This window comes from Chironomus tepperi, unplaced genomic scaffold (genome assembly GCF_022539635.2).
Source record: "Chironomus tepperi strain 1889 unplaced genomic scaffold, CSIRO-AGI_Ctep_v1 contig_346, whole genome shotgun sequence".
NCBI classification, from domain to species: domain Eukaryota; kingdom Metazoa; phylum Arthropoda; class Insecta; order Diptera; family Chironomidae; genus Chironomus; species Chironomus tepperi.
In genome coordinates, this window is record NW_027226468.1 from 1,000,880 (window position 1) to 1,024,099 (window position 23,220).

At 28.9% G+C, this 23,220-nt stretch overlaps 1 protein-coding gene across 3 annotated transcripts in view; it reads right to left on the reverse strand.

The window, feature by feature from the left end:
* The window catches only part of spab (space blanket), a 39,292-nt gene that overhangs the window by 12,711 nt on the left and 3,361 nt on the right, over positions 1-23,220 (reverse strand). For 2 of the 3 annotated variants that reach the window (XM_070644864.1, XM_070644863.1), the window contains exons 2-4: positions 8,300-8,500; positions 5,634-5,754; positions 1,541-1,733 (exon numbers count right to left, since the gene is read on the reverse strand). In XM_070644864.1, the coding sequence (XP_070500965.1) occupies positions 1,541-1,733; positions 5,634-5,754; positions 8,300-8,467 (482 nt within the window). In that variant the 5' untranslated portion in view covers positions 8,468-8,500. The remainder of the gene's footprint in view (positions 1-1,540; positions 1,734-5,633; positions 5,755-8,299; positions 8,501-23,220) is intronic. The other variant, XM_070644866.1, reaches the window with a different exon arrangement.

Sequence of the window (23,220 nt, forward strand, 5' to 3'; positions counted from 1 at the left end):
ACAGATAATGAAATAATTCTTTTACTAATTGATTTCATTTTTTATGTAGTTTAATTAATTGGTAACAAATTTGGGGTTAGTTCATAAATAATGTCACAAAAAACATAATTAGTGATTTCTCAAAATTTCTTTCACTTTTTTCACTTATTATTTGCAACTCTATGAATTTTTTTAAATATATTCTTAAAGTACATAAAATTACTTTTAAAATGATATATAACATGTTTGGGGTTTGTACAAAAATTAGGTCAAAATATAATTTTTATTTTTTTGACAAAATTTATGAATGGTTCTTAAAATTGTAATAACGGAATCAAATAGCTCTTTTGACGAGCTTTTCAGCAATATATAGTTTGTATAGGTTTACTTACATTATTTCTGAGAAAAATTAAGATTACCGATTCATGGTTGTTGTTGTTGTAAAAAAATTTTAAAATATTTTTTAATTTTTCTCAAAACTAACGCAAGTAAACCTATACAAACTATATATTTCTGAAAAGGTCGTCAAAAGAGCTATTTGATTCCGTTATTACAATTTTAAGAACCATTCATAAATTTTGTCATAAAAATAAAAATTATATTTTGACCTAATTTTTGTACAAACCCCAAACATGTTATATATCATTTTAAAAGTAATTTTATGTACTTTAAGAATATATTTAAAAAAAATTCATAGAGTTGCAAATAATAAGTGAAAAAAGTGAAAGAAATTTTGAAAAATCACAAATTATGTTTTTTGTGACATTATTTATGAACTAACCCCAAATTTGTTCACAATTAATTAAACTACATAAAAAATGAAATCAATTCGTAAAAGAATTATTTCATTATCTGTTTTATTTATCGAGTTATAAGCACTTGAATCTTGAAGTTTGGGGTCGTCAAAAATGATGTAACGTTCATTGAAAAAAATTGAAAACCCAAAAAAGCTCTGTTGATTTTTATAGGCTTTTAAAATCAAAAAGAATTTTTAATTTTCATAAATCCATTCAAAAGTTATAAGCAATTGTTTCCCACCTTACTTTGAACCGATAGAAAACCGATATAACCGATTCAAAAGTTCCAAAAATGGCGGATTCATACAGCCCAAAATAAGGCCTTTCTGAAAATATATAGTTTGTCATAGAAATTATGTGACATATATTAACTATGATTTGTTGAATACCTCAAACTGACTTACGACAAAAGTGCTAAGAATTATCCAAATTATCTTGAAGAAATATTAATGACATGGAAATGAGTCTGCATTTGCGGAAGCGCTGAATTTTTTTTTGTACATTTTTTGTCTCAATTAATTACCGATTTTTGTTGTACAATTGGACACAAAATGAACATGTACAGTTAATTAACATCGGCGGACACAAAGAAACTCAAATTTTAAGAAGAAATCGCAACTTAATTTAGATCTACAAACTTTCTCTCTAATTTTATTCTTCAATTCTGTGCCACAAATGTCACAACTAGTAATCGAACAATTTCTTCTTCCTCAAACTCATAAATTATAGACATGAAAAGTGAAAGAAACTGTATTTCCACTTACCTAGTTATGTCACAATCAGATGATGTGGAACAGTCTTCTGCGTATTGTTTCGCTACTGCCATTGGTGCTCGACAAACATTGGCACCGCCAGCTGCCGATACATCACATACTAAACCGGATTCACAATCTGCATCACGACGACATAATTCACCCATTTTGCGACCGTACGCAAAGAGACAGTTGCCAAATGCTGCTTAAGAATTAGAAGAAAAAAATTGTTCACGTGATTTGTGGTTGGATATAATTTAATAAAAAGTTTAAGGATTGACATTCAAACTCATGGGAAATTGTTAGCAAACTCAAAAGTTTGAAGGGTAAAACTTTCAGCATGAAATTTTAAAATAAATTGAATTTTCTGGCAACGACAATGTGTTGTAAAATGTAAAATGTTAGGTGGTCTTGAAGCATGATGAATGTTTATTTTATTTCACTTCCGTGTCTGGTAGAAAATGATAGTTTGGAGAGGGATTTGAATGAAAAATAGTTACAAAATTGTGTTTTGAAGACTTTTCAGACTGAAATTGGAAACTTGCTATTTGCATTTGAGTAGCATTCCAAGTTAATTCCAGTTGAATTGAATTTGATCTTGCTGAAATTGAAGCTATAACTTGTAAATGAAGGAACTTATGAGTAAAAATAGAAAATATGATTTTAATTGTAAACAAACTGAACTTTTCTAAGAAGGGGAGTAACAACTGCAAAAGGGGAAAGTCAACTAATTTCAGTTGCAATTTTAGTTTGAATTTTAAATGACCGTTGGCATATTCTCAACAATTCCATTCAAATTTCAACAATAAAATGATTTAATTCTTAATGTAACTCTTGATATTTCGGTCATGGCCACTGTAATCTTTTCAAATCCATCAAAAACTCAACTTCTCCTTCGCAACAAATTCAAATAGCAACTTATAGTCTAAATTGCTGCATTTTAATCCTTAATTTGAGTAAGAATTTCGAAAGCTTTTGTATTAAATTGCGACTCTATCTTAAGTACACTTCATCTTGACATTTTGGAATGCTTGCTACTTTCTAAAATTGATTGCTTGACTTCTCAATCCAATTTTGTCAAATGTACTTCCGTTTTTTTCTCTTATTCGGTAGCGAGTGGGAGATTTAATGAAAAATATTGTTCAGTTGCTAGTCAAAAAACTGTAGTCAATTTTATACTTTCGAGAAGGATATGAAATCAAATAATGGAGAATGTAGCACAAAAAGGAATGAGAAATGAAAAGATAAAAGTTTTGCTATATAGCACTGAATGTTGTTCTTATTACCCTTCTTTGTAGTCGTTACTGAAAAAGATAACAACCCGAACTTTTTCATTCACAAAAATTTTTTTCAGACTTAAGTGTATGGATATAAGAATTTTATGACATAACACAACATATCATCATATAGTTGAGGATAAAAGAAGTGAATATTCATGACAAGTTCACAGTCTTTATTACTTTTTTCTTCTTCTTCGAAGTATATTTTTGAAGATTGAAGTGCATTTTAGTGGTTTTGAACCTTTTTAGGGTAGTGGTTGTCAAGCTATATACGCTGGTTACTCTGGTGTGTCACTTAAATCTTCAGGGATGTTAAGAAAATTATGAGGATAAACTAAATTAGTAAAAAATCCAGATTTCTCTGAGTGAGTTAAAGTGGCTCGGTGGCTGATTGGTTTCGTAACTCAATACTTAATTGCAAGCGACCTTGCAGTATCGGGTTCGAGACTTGGCAATAGACATTTTTCACTTGTTCTTTTTTGAATCATATAAAGTTATCAACTCGACTTTCTAGGCTTTACAGGCAGTAATGTCATCAGAATAAGTGTTTCTGATTCCATTATAAACTATGTCTACAGAGTGCAGAGGTGTCTGGTGCACCCTCACTCGTTAAACAGTTATTAGCCGAGAATCGTCTTAACGCAGTTCTGGATCTCAATGATCCAGTACACTTAGACTATATAGACTTCTTCAACAACCCATCCTTCCCCTTTCCTGCTTTGAAACAAAGTCTCTATGGAACGCCCCACTTTCTCTTATAACCCCTTCTAAGAACGTTACATAAGAAATGAACAATCCCCCTATTGCTTCATAAGAAACACACAAGCATGTGTACATGCCAAAAAGACTGACAATAAAAAGTAAGAAGGATCAGCGGTGTGAAAAAGACAAAAAATATGTACGCATGAAAAGCAGGAAAAAAAAGAAGTCAAGCAACTGCTTTAAGGTAAATTTTATTGAAAAATTCTTCTTTTATAACATACTAAGTCAATTTGATATAGCACTTATACGTGTACTTTTCGTGTATGTCTTCGCTGACATTTAGACTCGTTTTTTTTGTGCTGCTTATTATAGACGGAAGGAATAACAGACAATATAAAAGGCGAAGGAGGATAAAAAAATAAAAATAAGGTAATTTTCAGTATAAAAGAAAATGAAAAATCAGTGAAGCGTATGGCAAGGCAAATAGGGAAATCCAATGAAGCTTAAATTTTAATTTAAATTTATGAAAATTACACTTTTCCCATCGGAGCGAGTTAGCGAGCAATATAAGCATTTGATCCTTATTGCCATTTCAAAAAGATTTTCATTTTATTTCTATTTATACTTCATATACGCAAGTTAAGGAAAATGAAAACTTATGCCAAAGCACATTATTAGGTTTTCTTTCTTTAATAGTTAAGGAAAATTGGAACGAAGAAGTCTCATGTGATTACTGTAGCTAATAAAGATGAAGATAAAGAGTAAAAACTTTTCATCATTGATAAAAAGCAATTTTGTACTTTTTTTATCTCATGTGTTGGCGGTACTATGCTGTAAACTTATTTGTATCTAGTGCTTGTTTGAATTATAAAGTTTAGAATTATGAATATTTATGAGAATATCACATAATATGCTGATTACATAAGATTTGGAAAATGTAAATTAAAACTCAAAGTTTTAAATGATTTGGCAATGAAAATGGCAATCAGTTGTGGGTTCAAGTCCTTAGGAATTCAAACTAATAACTAAATGATTTATCCAAAACTTGGTCGTAAAGCAAATTTTGCAGATATTGCCAGAAAATCTGATCCAGCGACATTACTCTTATGTGAGGCTGGATTTCCTTGAGTCCTAAAGTTCCAAGACAGCATATGATGCAGGAATGGTCAGAAAATCTGACATCAGGGCGATTTGACTCTGGCTTTAGACTGGATTTTTTGAAATCAAGAGTTTTATTAATCCAAAGCCAGCCAAAAAAGTATATTTCAAAGAAATGGTCTGAAAATCTGGTTCCAGAAAGACTTGACTCTGATCTAAGGCCGGATTTCATCGAATCTGTTGGTCAACTCCTTAGGAATGAGTTATGTATCCAACTAATCCAAAACTAGACAAGAAAGCACATGTCGTAAAAATGACCAGAAAATCTGGATTTAGACCAAGTCGATCCTGGCGTAAGGCCGGATTTCATCGAATTTGGGGTTCAACTCCTAACGAAATGATTTATCTAAAACTATACCGGAAAGCACATGGTGCAGATGTGGCCAGAAAAATCTGGCCCTAGTGCCAGGGTGATTTGACTCTGGCTTGAGGCTGGGTTGCATTGAATCTGGCCTGGGTTCAGAAATATATTTAACTAAGACTATTTCGGCGATTTCTAAGGATTTTCGATGATTTCTGCAATTTTAAGAGATTTTTGCCGATATCTGGGATTTCCAGGTATTTTTAGCCATTTCTACGCCGTGTACCTTCCCAGTAGATTTAACTTACTTAAAATAATCTAAAACCTAAATCATCAGTTTATCTGTTGTTTGATACTTCCTAGAAATAATTTGCCTCCATTTTAAGAACTAACCTTAAAATCTCAACTTTACTTCCACGTAGGCCAGAACAGAAATTGCCATCAATTGCTAAAATTTCCTTAATACGATGTTCAATTTTATATATTTCGAGAAGGTTGAATGCTTCCATTTTATTCCACTTAATCGTAAATTTTCATACAATCAATACCAAATAATTCGAGGAAAGGAAAAAAGCACGACCTTCATCAATCCTTTAACTTTTCATCCTTACAATACAATTGTTAAAGTCTTTGCAACTTTTAAATATAATTTTTGGTAACTTACCTCCATCAACATCAACACAGACGCTCCCTGGACAGCAATGTTCATTGGCTGTGCAACGCTTTCCATAACAAATTTCCTCTTCAATTATGGCTGGCTCTTCATCAATAAAATTTGTCTCGCCCTAATGAATAAATTGTTCATTACAGTCATACATTCTAATTCATTTATGTACAGAGGTTATTGATTTATTTTTTATGCGATTTCTTTTTTCGTTCTCTAAACCATGAATTTTAAATTGAAGACATGATATGATTGAGGTGAAGATAAAAACCGACCAAAGTTCAAGGAGAGAAAATGAATGTCGAGAGAATTGAAACGAGTTGAGGCATGAATGGTAAATGATGACTTTTGTGGGAATTGAGGTTTTTTGAAAATAATTTTGAAATTTTTAACGGAAAAAAAGTTTTTGAATTTTGGGAGTTAATAGGAGGGAGTATTCAGGAGTTAAAGGGAGGATACCCTCGTTATTGAACACTCAACGCCTCTTCTCCTTAATTTTTGCTATTCATACAATAAACTGCCCCGTTCCCCACTCAAGACTCTAGACTAAAATAGACTTGGACCATAGACATGGACTAGACTACCATAGACTTTGACTAGACTATCATAGACTTGGACCAAACTATCATAGACTTGAACCAGACTATCATAGACTTGGACTAGACTATCAAAGACTTGGACTAGACTATCATAGACTGTGACTAGACTACCAAAGACTTTAACTAGACTACCATAGACTTGGATCAGACTACCATAGACTTGGAATAGACCACAGTAGACTTGGACTAGACTACCATAGACTTGGACTAGACTACTATAGACTACCTGGAAATACTAAGGGTTTCGGACTTGAACCAGTCATAGACCTCGGTTTTGATCCGAAAGTGAGAGGAGATAGGACGATGTGGGGTTATGAGAGGCTCAATTAATCAGTATGTTGACTTTCTATAATTTGAAAATCTCCTCCAAAATTCAAAATTTATCAGCACAAAATTGGACCAATTGTTTAGAATGACTCGATTTAAATTCAAAATTATACAGCTTAGCCTATGTCATCAGTACAATCTAATAATACTCTAGCACTACCTATAACTAACTTTTACATAGACACTGCCATAACAACTATCATTCCAACACATTGTTCAATCTATTCCATTTCTATTTTGATTAATCTCTGTCATTATTCAGATGATTTCCAATTTAAAAAAGACAAACTGAACATCTAAGTAGAGCATACATACATTCATGTCAAATGAATTCATTCAACTGTGAAAATCGATCAATAATTCTAAAGAAGCTTTTCATCTTTGAATTGAATTGAAATCATTTTGTGGGTAAAAGGAAGTGATGCAAAAAGGAGAGCCTTTTTTGGTCGATTGTAAATCATTTCAAATGACTTTTATGACCCAGAATAGAGATAAAAATCAAATGAGAATGAATGTCACGTGACTAGATAATGGAATTTGATGTTAAAAGGATATAAAAGCTTTCAAAGTCAGGATGATTTTTTATGGATTTTCAATTGAAATATAGCAGACCGTTCATATCCTTAAATTGTTATTGCCATCAGGTTAAAATATTGTTGCTCTAATCCAAACAAAATAGAACGAGATGAGTCTGCCTTAATAAAAGCTTTTATCGACCTTTAGCCATTTGTACATACAATAATAGAATCGGAAATGTGAAAAATATCATTAAATTATGACCTTACAAAATAGCCATAATGGAAATCCAATTTTATTGCAAGTTCTTGTTGGCTCGAGGAGCTTTTTTCCTATAAAATCAATAAATATGACACCTTTACAAAGGACGTAGGAAAAATGTCTATAATTATTTTACAGCCTTGATATTTTAGATAGTACTGATGAAATTATTGTTTTATGTCATGTCATGCTTACATACTTTGATTATTAATGCATCGACAGTTCATGGCAATTCAGAATGTCGAAGATTGTTATTGCTGTGCATATTTAAATTAAATATATCTTTTTTCTACCTTATTCTGGGTTAAATGTCAACAGTTTCTTATGGATGTAGATGAGGACTCTCGAGAGGGATTTTGTCCGTTAAAAAAGCTCAAAATTTGTATTTTTTGGTCTTTGTTTACAAAATTTTGAATTTTTAAGTCTTTGTTTACAAAATTTTGAATTACATTTTTGCAAATTAAAGCATTTTCAAGCATAATTGCTTGTGAACTATCTGATCATCTATAAGTTTAGTGTCCAAAGTTGTAATAGAAAGAAGATAATAGCTTGTAAAACAAGCAGAAAGTGCTTAAATTTGCAATTTGTGAACATTTCAATGTACTAAAAATTTTTGGTACTTATTTCAAATTTAGTGCTAAAATATAAAAAAACCGTTAATTGTTGAGAGTAGTAGGAGAATTTTTTAATGTTCTACCTTCTCAATGTACGTTTTAAATGGCATTTTAGGAGCAATAGGTTCCATATTAAACCAACAATTCGATTGAACAAAAGACTTTCATTTTAAAAGCCGTAATTGAAGCTGAATAATAAGCAACATACATTGTATTAAATGAATCTCAAAAGTATCATCCCACCGTACATCCTTAAATTCATCACTTGAACTGTCATTGTATTGAGAACAATTGTATCGCATCAATGAAGCATAAACATCAAGTACACGTGTGCAACAATATAATTTACCTGAAACAATGGCTGAGGACGATATGAACTACCACCATGACTGCTTCCATATCCCATATTACTTAACATCTCCGGTGAGAAACGATTGAAGAGACCACCCCAAGCGTGAACTCGTGCACTGCCAATCCATAATATCAATCCACAAATCCATAATACTGGAAACTTCATGACGATTGACAAATGTTGTTTATTGATTTGCGTCTGAAAATATACATAAAAAAAATAAGAATAATGGTTAGATATGATTTATTTTCATCTGGGATATATTTTTGTCAGATTTTTAATAAGATTTTGCTAGAAATAGAATTTTATTTTGCAATACTAAGAATTTGATGACTTCCACGTGGAAGTGATTGATCGATAATTGAGTTTATGATTGAATAAGAGAAATGAAGCTTAATTTCGGTATTAAAGTTCAGCCAGAAACTATAAAGTTCTGCAAATACAAAATAATATTTGTAACGGTTATTTGAAATTCAAATTTTCAAGTAAACTTTTTCATTCGCAGGGCGATTATTTGGATGAGTTGAATTTTGGAAAAAGAGCTTTTTTAATCCAAGGTCATTTGAATTTTAGTACTAAAAAATGTTTTCATAAAAATCCTTCCTCATTTTATGTTTTGATAGCTTTAGTTAACTTTAAACAGTCATTCAACATTAATTCTTACTAAATTATTAGATATTTGACATTGAAATGCTAAATTAAGACGAAAAATTGAAGTTTTCTGAAATTTTCATTTGGTATTTTTCTGCACGGATTAGGAAAAAAAAGCTCAAAAAAAAATTACTGTCACCCAAAAAATCAAGTAAATAATCAAAATATCTCATTAATTAACGATACTTGGAACATAATTTGGCAATGGTTTCATAGATTAGCTTGAATACTATATTCCTGTATATTTATTATGTGAAATTTCCCTTTAGTTTCTTCGGAATTTTGATTATTCGGATGAATTTCGATTTTGGGTGACAGTAATTTCGACACAAGAATTCAAATAACTTAGTTAATATTGAGTTTAAATGACTGAAGTGATGAAATTACGATAATATTTGATATTTTGCATCGAACTATACATAAACATCATGCTTCGTAATGCAAAAATTATGAGAAAAATCGATTCTTCGGATAATTTTCAAAAAACGCATCCAAAATAATCGCCCCGCAACCAACTTTAGTTATGTTTACAAATTCTTAAATAAGCATTGAAATTTTAATAATTTTTCACAGAATTTTGAAAAATAATCAACAAGTTCAATTCGTGGAAGCAAATCAATACTTAATTAAGCTTATAAAACATTAACAAAAGCTAGTGACAGAATTATAAATCACTTGAAGTTCCATATTGTCCAGTTAAATTAATGACTTCAATAAGGTGAGTAAATATTTCAACATTAAACTGAACAATTTTATTTTGTGCGTATTTATCAAGCTTTTTCACCTGCTTTTTACGTTTAATTTATTTTTATAACATCAACGAGCTGACAGAATTTATGACGGAGTAATAAATATATGACACAGGGACAAGTAAAAGCATTATTATAATAATTTATCTTTTAAGGTAAGTCCAACCCTATATTATTATTATTTTTAGACATCCTTAGGTATTTTATGTGGGTTTGTTTTATGTATTCTTGGTGTTATCATAATCTGTACGGTTCACATCGTGCTAAAATATTCAATGGAAGCTAGTAAAATATTCATGAGACAAAGATTCATGCTTTTTTATTCATAAATGACCTAAAAATAATCAACTTATCATATTACATGCTGCAAAGACATGTCATAGAATATAGGCATACATTTCACGTTTGAATTTTCTGCGTTTAAGCAGTCAATGAACGTTTCTAGCAAGTTCATTCATTAAAAATGAAAAGTCAGAAGGCTTCAATGAAGGGTTTGAAGGAAGAAGAAGACATTTCAGATAATGAATGAAATTGTAAGACGCGTAATTGCGAGCTATTTTCATCATTTCTAATGTTTATGTGTGGGCTTGCTCATTCTGAATGATTAATACTATTCCTTGGAGCAATTAGTGATGTTTTGTGTCTTCTACATCATAGTTGGGTTGTTTGATGCAAATTGAATGATGAGATTGCTGATTTTGAATGTTTTGCGGTTGTATTGAGTGACTGTATGAAGTGGCATTCTAGTAGAAATGCCTCTGTAGTAAAGAAATCTAAAGCTTAAGTATTTTAAAGTTACAAGCAATCTTCAGTTTTGTTTTCAGACGAGCTTTTGTGCGTATTCAGGTTAAATATATCGAGTACGGTGCTAACTAGGACTTTCAATCCCGAGATTCAGTACATTTTAATCCTGCGATTCAACATTTTGATTCATTTATCTGCTGAGAATATGCAAACGGCTATTTTAAATTCAAATTATTTAAATAACAACAATTTGTTGATTTCCCCCTTTAAATGGTTGTTAGTCCCCTCAATTTTAAAATTCTGATTGTTTTGGATTTTCAAACACAAAAGATCGTGTAAATTCAATTAGTTCTTATAAGTTCCTGCATTTACAAGTTACTTCACTGATTCCAACGCCATCACTGATTCTCACGATTGCGACAGTTGATAAGATTGCATCAGTTAATACAATTACTTAATCCACATCTTACATTAATTGCAAATAAAAAGTAAACAGAACAATTTATCATCACACAAACTCTTGTGACTAATTAATTAATTCAGGAAATTAATTTATCGTAATTGAATGTTTGTGTCCTTATTATGTGGACAGATTACAGCAATAATAATAATATATATATAAAAAAATTATTTGCATTGTGAACTTTTTTTGTGTTTACTTTTCATTTTAATACGGTACTTCAATTAGCATAATTGCATCATTAAATGTAGCTGCTTTTTCCTATTTAATGCATGAACGCTCACAATAATGTCCCAATTATGAAATCACCAGGGATTGTTTTCATCTATATTTACTATGTATTAGAATGTTTAATGAAATGACATGAAAATACGCTTGAATGACAATGAACTATGAACTATGGAAATTGAAAGGATGTTTTTATGGAAATGAACCAAATTGGACTATGTTAGTGTAAATTAGTTAAATTTTCGTGTGATATACGTTAAGCCGTGTGTGTGGAATTAACGATTTTTTATTGTAAAACTGGCACATCTAAATAATTTTCTAAAATGTGTGTTGTTGAGGTTCTTGTACTGTACAAATGTATTAGCTGTTACTATAGCTGTTAGAAAATTATGACAATGAATCAATTTTGGAACTAGTTTTAGAATTTAAATTGTGTGGCATAAATACTAAATAGAGATTTCATTAAAATTCGGAACATTTGGAAACTTTGTCGGAACACATCAGTTCCGGAAAAGTTACTACAAAATCCTGCAAATTTCAACATGCTGTTCCCTGATAGAAATTTAAGAAAATATTAATTAAAGTCTCACTTGAACCTCAGCATAAATATTTCATTAAGACAACGAGCATGAATTATGCAAATAATTATCGTATCTCCACATATTCTAAATAAGTCGCACATAATATGAAGAACATGAATGTTAGAAAGCACACCGCAATTTAATTTCATAAGACACAATTTTCATGAGAATGAAATTGCGAAAATGAGGAAAAAACAAAAAAGAAAATTTTCCTACGTAAGCATTCAAAATTAAATTAATGAAAAGAACCAGAATATATACACAGATAAAGGAGCTTTTAAAAGCTAAATATGAAAAGAAAAGATTTTTTTTATATTTTTTGAAATCATCAAACCAGAGTGCGGCTATCTGAAAAATTTCTGTTATTTTTTTGTTTGAATTATTTTTTTCGTTACTTTTTTCAAAAAATAAATTTCCGTTATGAAGAAATAACCGATTATTCCAAAACACATTGAAAAAATTTTCAATGTTTACAAAAAAATTTTAAGCAAATTTATGCACAAAATAACGTTAAACCACATCAAGTGAATTGTATTAGGATATTAGAAGTTTCAAAATTTGTATTAGAATGAGAATTTCTAATGAAAAGTTTGTAAATATTTATTTTGTTACAAAATTGCTAACTGTCAAATTAATTTTAAATTTTCTAATGAAACATCGAATTTTGAGAAAAAATTCGACAATCAAATGTCGAATTTTCGATTTTCAGGTTGCCGCACTCTGCATCAAACGAACGAAAAGTTTAATTGAATTTTGTGGGGAATGTAAAGCACATGAAATATTTAATACATTCTGTGTGCTGACAATTAAGATAATTGATATAAAAAGCACCAAAAATAGATTTTTTATTGTCTATCTTGTGCTCGTGGATTGCTTTATTTACGTTTGCCAAATATATGTACGTTTTTTTAGCCAAAGTTATGACAAATTTACAAAATAAATATTGTTTTGTTGATATTTATAGCTATGCTTCTTCATGTTTCATTGAGTTGTGCTTGATAATAAGAAGATTGCGAGTTTATGTTTGGGTTTTGGAGTATTTGTTATTGAAATTTTTAACGAAAAATTTGAAAATATTGAAGATGATTTGTTTATTATGACTGAGGAAGGCTTAATTTAGACTTTATCTTTAAATGGTTCGTTATTCAGAATTCATTAAGAATACAGCAAGGAGCTGAGTTTTGATTCCAGAGCTTAAAGTCGACTTGAATGTTTTGAAACTTTATTTTGAATACTTAGTAACTTGATTCTATGGCAGAAAAATGAATTGTCTAACATTTGCGACAACGAGGATTGAACCCACGTTCTACGACTTCTGGTCGTACATATGTTCTTTCCCTTGACATGTCGATTGGATTGTGCTAATCTTTGCTATATCGATAACACTATATATTGATTAAGACATATCGGTCTCCAGTACGAGTCGAACCCAAAACTCAGACAAGGGTGATACAGCTTAACTACTTGGTCAGGAAGGCTTTACTCTCTCATTGGCAAATTCGTCTATAAATGGCTAGATACTCCTGATTCGGCTCTGCTTAGTACAACTCTAAAGTATCGAAGTTGTTCAAGTGATCGACAAAATGCTAATTTTAACTATTGTTCTGCTTTGACCATTTAGACAGTGAAAATATCTTTACCAGCTTTACTTGGAAACTTCCAAGTTATTGACCTCAATGTCATACCTAGACCGTAAATTCCTTTATAGTTCTTTACAAACATTCCCTCAAATTCTCTGTCTACTTGTACTTAAGTTCAAATAGAATTCCCAATAGAACAATAAACATGCTAGTTTTCACAAACAGCTTTACATTGTCATTCATGACAAAACAAATAAATCGTTTACCACAAAACAAAAGTTCTCATAAACAACCAAAAATGATCAAAAGTCATAAGTCTGTCTTATCAACTTTTTCATTTTATTGCCCAAAACTGAATGAAAGAATTTTATTCATTCAGCATGTTCTGTCGATCAATAAAACAAAAATTGACATTTTTAGTTCAATGCCTTCGTTTTGGGGATTACATCAAGTGTGTATAAGGTCGTGCATTTATTCACGGTACAATCGATAAAAACATTATTTATTTTTTTGTGTTGTCGAATACATAAGTAAAAAGTTTATATGAAGTCATGAGAACACGTGTTGAGAACGTGCGTTAAAGCGTGAAAAATTATGAAATCAATAAATTCACCGCAAAATGCGTGTGGAATTTAGTATCATGCGAGGGAATTAGATGTGGACAGGGATGATAGACAAATATGAAAATTTGAATTATTAAATGGTCTAAATAGAAATTTTGTCTGTTAAAAGCGCTTTCAAAAAAGCTCAAAAATTCAAATCTATCTTTACAATTCAAAATTTCAATATTTTTCAAAATGTAGTCTTTCTGGACATAATTGCTTGACATACTATCGATCTTTTGTTAGTAAGCAACTCAAAATTATGTATTCAACATGTTATGAGCTTGTAAAATGTCCAGAAAGTATTAAAATTGGCAATTTTCCAAAATTTTAAAGCTTATTTAATGTACTAAAATGAGGAAATTTAGATTCAATTTTAAAATTTGTACTAAAATAAGGAAAACCGGTACGAGTTGAAGTAATTAGTAATCATTGAATTTTAACCAAAATAGCTTTAAAATTTCAATTTAAAATGGTTTTTTCTTCAACTTTTAGAAGCAAAAATTCTAAAACCTTCATAGTTTAACACCCCTGCTAATGCTCATCATTCATCTAAATCGAATGGCATAACAACAATCATTCCCATCACAATTGATATCATCAATTCTAAATTGAATTGAATAAAATTTCAATAATTCATAAATAAAATATTCCTCACCACAATCTATCGACACATCAGACTGATGAATATTCAAAAGCTTTTGATGCTTTTTCGCAAAGCTCGTACAAAAAAAAAACTCATTAAATGAAATGCGATTCACACTGATAAAAATTCATTTCATTAGATAAATTCTTGTTTTTTTCTTCTCATTCTCCCCTTTGAATGTGCGCATGAATGAGGATTATGAGAGGCATACTGAATATCATTCACAAGATTAAAATTAATGAATTAAAATAAGAGACTTTTTTTTTTAGGAGATGAATATGAATGTTTGATGATTATAATGCAAATAAAAGAAGTTAAAATACCGTAAATTTAATAGAATTTTCTCATTTTTCATTTTATCAAAAGAAAAGTTTGAATAAAAGGAAAGGAAAATGAAGATCAGAATCTGCAAAAAGGGAGGAAATTTTCTAAAATCTTAAAATGGAAAAATATGTAAATTAAAACATTATTTATGTGCAAGTATGTAAAATAAGAATATATTACTCTACATGGGTGCTGAATCTTGTTACGAAAATGGGTTGTGTGGTGTTGTAAAAACTTTATTAGATTTTTTTGTTGTATGAAGCTAGTGGGGAGCTTTTGATGATTGTATTTATAGAAAGGTAGGATATGAGAAGTTTATTTTAATTGGATTGTTATTGGATGTCAATGGAACTAGAGATGATCATGAAGAAGTTGAATTATTTTGATATTTTAAGTTTCAAAAAATAAAACCCGTTAGTTTTTGAATTTGAAAAGAGCGTTATAAATTTTAATTTATTTTTTCACAATTATTCTTAATTTGTAACGGTTTTTTAGTACAAAATTTGAATTTGAAGACTTTTAGTACAATAAATGAACTACAAACTTTTAAAAAATCGCAAATTTAAGGACTTTTTCGACATTTTACAAGCTAAAATCATGTTGAGTGCTTAACTTTAAGTTGTTTACTAACAAAAGATCAATAATTTGACCAGGCATTCAGCCCAAGAAGGCTAAATTATGAAAAATTAAACATTTTCAAAATTGTAAACAAAGATTTCAATTTTCAAATTTTGAGCTTTTTTGAAATCTCATTCAACAAACTAAAACTCTTCTTTATTGTTAAGATTGCATTAAAATAATTTAAAAATGACAAAAACTTAAAAGCTTCCAAAAAGAAGAATTCACGTAACAAACTTCCAGAATATAAATGAGTCTCCATTCTAACATTAAAAAATCTGACGAAATTCTCCCCAAAGACATTTTAAATTTATTTTTATTATAAAGAATCCAATTTTGTATGCTGCTTCCCACTTCATATTACTTATATAGCTTTCTTATGTCTTCATAAAAGCTTCATAGATATACTTATGATACTTTATGTTCATAGCAAGTTTTTTTACTTCTTGTTCTGTTTTTAACTCCTTCGGTCATTATTTAGGATAGAACTGAAGATGAGGATAATGTTCATAAAATTTTCAATTCTGTTATTACGAGAGCTTTTAATGAACATTTTTTTTGCAGTTTCTGGTTTCGTATTTTGCTTCTTCCTTCTTTTAGAAGTAATTACAGTCTCGATTGAAATGAAAAACCTCTGCGAATTTCATTAATTATCTAGGATTATCATGGAAAAATGCTCATTTGAAATTAACTTTTATCTTAAAAGTCATTAAATAATTCTTTTGAAAAGATTGTTATTAGAAAATTTAATTGAAGTTTTCTGTTGAAAGGTTTATTAATTGAAAGTTTTTTAGTATGTCTTCTTTATTGTTGAAATATCCTTAGTTACTGAAGTGAGAAATGAAGAATTATTTTTTGAAGATTAAGTTTGAGGAAATTAAAAGTTAATTGAAACATTAGAAAATAGTATTTGAAGTTGGCGAAGCTTAAGAGTTAAGTATGAATTAGGTTAGGGTACTGTTCACTTATTACGTTACGCAAAAAATAAAAATTTGACTTAAAAACAAATTTTTAAACTTTTTAAAAAATTTCCAAAAATTTTGTTCTTGTGAATAATTTCATGCAAAATTTTTATTCTTGTGAAGTATATAATTTCATACAAAACTGTTGTTCTTGTGAAGTATGTAATTTCGTACAAAATTTCCGTTCTTGTGAAGTATGTAATTTCATAAAAAATTTTCTTTCTTGTGAAGTATGTAATTTCATACAAAAATTTCAAAAATTAAGTACTAAATGTTTTTCTAACCTTGAACCCTCCGAGACGTTTTTCCTCCTCAAAGTTGTTTTCCCACCCTATTAACCCCAAATTTTCATTTTCCACCTCAAAAACCAGAGTTAAAAATGGGTATTTAGATCCAAAATTAGAGCGTCGATAAAGGAAAATTTGACCAAAATCTTAACTGGTATATAATTTAAAAATTCTTTAAATATTGCTGGAAACAAGAATCGAACCCGAGACCTTTTCGTTACTATCACGGCACTCTAACCACCTGACAACCAAACCATATTCAAATCGCATGACAATTTTTTAATTAATATGTAAACAATATAATCAGCATGTAAATTCTACAAGTATACACTAACTACATATTATACAGTAATAACATTATGTCCTTAAACAGGTCATTTAAAATTCTTTTGAAAAAGCTTTCTGCCATTTCCCTTCTCTGTCTGCGTGTTTGTTAAACTAAAGTTATAACTCATGCAACAGGCTTGTTAAGAAGCAAAACAATAACAAATAAAACTTCCTAAAAATATTTTCACAAAAAGTTCAAAACATAATAAACTCTCATGAATAAAGAAAAATATATTGAAAGGTTGATCTCATAAATCTAAAATAAAACTTGAGTAAAAACAACAAAACATCATTAAAATAAAGTTTGAAAATTAAATTTTTTGCAGTAGGATTATCTAATATATTTTAAATGTACATCCAAAGATATCTACTGTTCCATTATGGCATGAGGGTTAAGGTATTTGGAAATTGATGTCGAAAGGAATTTTGTCCGTTAAAAAATCTCAAAATTTGGATTTTTCGGACTTTGTTTACAAAATTCTTGCAAAATTCTAAATTAATTTTTGGTGTCAAATTTGGGTTTTTACTATTTGTAAAATTGCAAAATGAGTAAATTAAAAAAATTTTTACTTTTGAAAAGTATTTTAATCATGCGAAATATTTGCTTTTCAATTGACTGATCTTCAATAAGTTTAGAGTTCGAAGTAGCATTATTAAGATGGTGATAACTTGCAAAACAAGCAGAAAGCTCTTAAATTACCAATTTATGAATATCTCAATGTACTAAAATTAAGAATTTAAAATTTCCTTTTCCAAATTTCTGTACTAAAATTGTACTAAAAAATGAATATAAAGTTACTTTTCAAATTTCTGTACTAAAATAAGGAATTCGAAATGCTCAAATTTCAAATTACTGTACTAAAATAGTACTAAAGTAAGGAATCTAAAAATATCTGATTTCAAATTTGTGTACTAAAATTGTAAAAAATCCTTTTTTGCCAAAATTTCTGTACTAAATATGTTCTAAAATAAGAAAAACCTTCACAATTCGAAACTAGTTCGGGTAAGTGTACCAGAAAACTGAAGCTCAAAGCTCACAACATCGAACAAGAAGTAAAAAGACACTGTGGGTGACGAAGGGAAGGTATTATATCAATGTAATGCTGCACAAGCATGAAATTCCTTTCATTAAAATCCATTTTTCCTTCTTCAACTTTTCCATAATCCTCTTTTGGTTGACAAAAGGTAAACAAAACAAGAGTAAATAAGATAATCTATAAGAAGATTTCTTTTTTTAATGCATTAATGCAAAGTACTTTAATCCGGCGGTCTGTTGACTGTTTTTATTCCTTACTGCGTGATATCATTCTGTACTGTGTATATGTATATGTGAATATGTATTGCATAAAAATATCCTCAAGGTCTTAACGACCGAAAACGTATATTCGTTGTCGTGACTGTGACGTCAGAGTTTGGGGAGGGTAATTAGAGCATTAATATAAAAAGAAGAAATTTAATGAATTTGCAGAAAAAAAAACTTTATTATTTTAGTTTCTTTATTGCATTATGAGCTATTACAGGAAATAATTAACAATGGGGGTAATTTGATAGGAAAAAAAAAAACTTCAGAATAGCTGATTTATAGTTTGTTGGATATCGGATTATTTTATGATGCTTATAAAAGCTCTGCTGTGTATATTTTGTGTTAACGAGAACTTTTTTTATTTTACATCTATTTAAATATATTAATTTGTGATGTCTATTTTGCGGTTTTATTGGATGTGGGTGGATATGACGTTATTGAGAGAAATTTAAAAAAGTTGATTTTTGTACCTTTTGATCTTAATTTAGTAGCTTATAAAAGTGAATTTTTTATTTAAATTTTCTTTCTTGTATTCCTTGCTGTGTTAAGGATCAAGGAAGGATCAAAAAGTTTAATAATCCCGAAAAATTTAATTAACTTTCCCGTACTTTTTGCGTTTCTGAAGTTAGTGCTTATTTTAAGGAATAGAGGATTATTTGGCAAATGCGATGGAAATACGGAGAAATAAAGTTAAAAAGGTATGCTCAGTTGTATCATGGTATATCTAGTCTTTGCTAAATCTATTCAAAAATTTAAATTAGGAATTCAAAAAGTTCATAATTTTAGTGCATTAAAAATAGTAGAAAATTGCTGATTTAAGTACTTTTTACACATGCTGCAGTCTCATAGTGCTTGGATAAAGTCAATGACTAGTCGCTAAAATTCAAATTTTTTTTGACCGTTGTTTATAGTTTTATTCGTAACGTAAATTTTTATTTCAAAATAATTTGAGTTCTAAATGTTTGATTTCTTCGACAATCAAATGTCGAGAATTCAAATTTGAGACAGCCACACTCTGTTTTAAAATTAAAACAGTTTAAAAGATTTGAATTTTGATTTAAAAAATTCATAAAAACTTTAAATTTTAAAACGTTTTTTAATGCAAAATTCTCAATTTTCACATTTTTGGAATGGATTATTTTCAAATGTTTGCCTTAAGTTACTGACAACTTAAGCATTATAAAGCAAATTAAGCCTTTTAACGCGAACACAAAAAGTCGGCTTTTTTCAAAAAGAAAATTGAAGCAAAAAAATTCATTCGAGGCATTTTTATTAAATCTAATTTTCCAAGAACCCAGCATAATAATCTCGTTTGAGAGTCTTAAAATCAAATTACAAAAAATTTTACACGTCGAACATAAAGAAGAAGAATTTTTTTTTATCAATAAACCTTGAATAAAGATTTAATAGATTATAAAGCAATTTCCATTTTTTATCATCTTGAAGACGCAATGACAAAGTAAAAAGACTCAAGTTTTATGGCATGCTGGAATGGTTTATAAAAAAAAAATGATTTTTTGATTAAATTCCAAAAATTTAAATTTAATTTCACGTTGAAATCGTGATGGGCCATAAAGCTTTGTCTTTAAATTATTAATGACTGTTCAGCACTTTCACTAAATTCACAATTTTGTCCACGATGAAAGCTTTCTACTTGTAAATTTTTATTTTTACATTCGAATCAGTTTCAATGAAGTTGTCGACCAGCACGAAACAGCATTACTCTTCTTCCATAAAGTACATGACGTACCCATTACTGATGTCCATTAATCGTGTACGTCACTTATTTTTGACAACTATATTTGTTTATTTTTAATAAATTGTTGATTAAATTAAGTTTCCAAGGTTTTGATCCACAAAAAACAAGAACGATAAACATTCGTTTATTCACGGAAATTAATTGATATTTTTAATGTTTAATTAAAGATCCGAAATAATTAATCATTCTTGGGGCGCTAAACAAATTTTTCTGCTCTATAATTTTTCTTAATTAATATTTTTTGGGAGCTGTCAAATGGTTTTTTTTGAGTAAATGAAAAAGCTTTGAAAAATTGTGGAATAAGGAGCTTTTGAGTAAATAAAATTTGAATGTTTTACAAAGAAAAAGTTGGAGAAATTTGGTAGGGGTTGGTCTAAAATTGCAGGTTCATTGACAGAAAATGTTCAGAAAGGCTGAATTTTGAACAATTGCGGCATGTTCTTTCAGGAAAATGTGCTCAAAATATTTTAAATGCTCTGAAAAAGTTTAATGTTCAAAAGTTAAAATCTTTGTTTACAATTTGAAAATTTTCTGTTTTATCAAAATTTAGCCTTTTTGGACATAACTGCTCATCATATTATCAATCTATTGTTATTTTATACCTTAATCACATGTATTTAATGTGATTTGAGCTTAAAAAATGTATAAAACGTAGTTAAATTTCCAATTTTCTATGATTTTGTAACTTATTTGATGCACTAAAACAAGGAATTTTAAGATTCAATTTCCAAATTTTGTACTAAAATCCGGAAAATTGTTAAATCTTCTGTGTTATTAGACAAGAGTTAAACGTTGACTCAGATTTTGTTTGGAGTCGAGTCGACTTTAGTGAACTTCGACTTGAGTCGATTCGAGTTGAGTCAAATTCGACTTAGGTCAACTTTACCATACAAAATCTGAGTTGACTTCAAGTTCTGATTAGACAAAAGCTTAAAATCCAAAGAACATAAAAAGTTGCCATCACATCCCTGCTTCCGACAAACATCATGAAAATAGCCATGTCATCAGAATTGATGACGCAAACTTTTGCCTTTTAGCATTTTCAAACTAGAACAATTGTTGTCAATACGATAGAATGGTTTATTCTTGATAATAAATTTTTATGGGTGTTGCATGAAACTTTTGAATAATTTATTTAAACGCTACGACATTATTCTTGTTTTGTTTGTATTTTTTGCCTCGAGCATGAAAATAAAACAAAAAAGTTTATTTTAGAATAAAAATATTCATTGATGAATGAATTATTAAGGTTTCGATTAAATTGCGTCTTGCTGGTGATAAATGGCTGTAAAATGTGATAAATGAGTCCAAAAATGTTCAAATTTAAACTTTAATTAAATTCAATTTTGAACAAAAACATTTGAAATTTTCTCCAAATTTAAAGCATTTTCAACACAAAACTTCCTAAATAAATATTTTTCAGCCTTAAAATCCTTTTAGGAATCGAAAAAACTTTTAACTTTGATCCATCATATTTATGAACCTCATCTGGAAAATTTTTCACTTATCAAAATATTCGACTAAGTTTACCTTTTCACTTATTCATGATTTTTATGAACACAAAAAATTGTTACTTCTTCTTCTTTTCCAAAAAAAAGGAACTTAACACTCAGTGCTTTATTAAATATATTTTTGTAAAGAATAAAAAGGGACTGTGGAATGTGAAAAAGTAAACTCTGAGGCTGAATTGATTAAACAATCGCTGCTTATTGTTTCGTAATTTTATATTGTTATTACTTCATTGTTAGTACTGTAAGCTGTAGCATGAAATTGAGTGGAAAATCGGAGAATTTATTGAAAAAAAGTTTTTATAAAAAAAGTTGTTTTTGTTGCTTTTTTCTGAGGAAAATTTGTGCTGATAATTAATTAAGAAATTGTTTAAAGTGCCTTTTAAAAGTTTTGTAAAAAAAAGCTTGATTGAAGGATGAAAGTTTGATTTTCAAATAAAATTGAAGATTTTTTTGATGATTTAAGACAATTTTAAAATTTTAAGACAGTTTCAAAGATTTAATCATGCTTCAAATTTATCGAAAAATTCTAGAAAATTGTACAAAATACACAAAATGCACAACTCAGTTAATTGATCCAAAATCTGTCTGATGTTAAAATCTGTGTGATTTTTTACAATTTTAGAAATTTTTTACAATTCAAAATTCACAATAATTACGATTTTTTGAGTTTTTATTAAAAAATCATTGAAAATTCTAAAAATTCTAAAATTTGCAAAATTTATTGAAAAATTCCAATTGTTAATTTCAATTGTGTCTGACCCAATTGTAACGAGTCATAATTTTTAAAGAAATTTTTCAAACAATTCTAATTAAACTTGAATTAAATTTCTAAACAACTTTAAATTATTTCTAAATTTCCTCTTCTTCATTTCCATACCTACAGCATTATGAATATTAATAATAATTTCCATATTTATTTACTTTCCGAAACTCATTGAACATGAAACAAATACTTCCATTATAATCTCATCTAAATACTATCGAGAGAGATTTTGTTCATTAAAAAAGCATTGAATTAAGTTCAAAATATTGTTTACAAAATTCTGGAAAATTCTAAATTAGTTTTTTGCAAATTTAAGTATTTTCGTGCATATTTGCTTGTTATTTAACTGATCTTCTGCAAGTTTAGAGTTCAAATCTATGATATTACGATGGGAATAGCTTTCAAAACAACCAGAAAGTACTTAAATTTAGGAAAATTTCAATGTTCTAAAAAAAAGAATCCAAAAATGCTCAAATTTCAAATTTCTGTACTAAAATAAGCAAAAACCATTCCAAATCGATACTAACCGGGAATCTCATATCAAATCTTGCCTGAAAACATTGAATCTCTTTAAATATTATTAGAAAACATAAATCCATATTTGATGAACTAAGTAATCCCAATATTTACTTATTTTTCCTCCTCTTCCTCTCTCTGCATCTCCGAAAAGTAATGAAAAATCATATTTTTCCATCATATCTGATTTATTGACCTTTTATTAGGAGGCAAAATATACTTATAATAATAATAAATTAAGAAGCTTTCATCATGCCTTAGTTATATTATACAAAAAAATGCGATACTTTGAATACTTTTTTTCTAT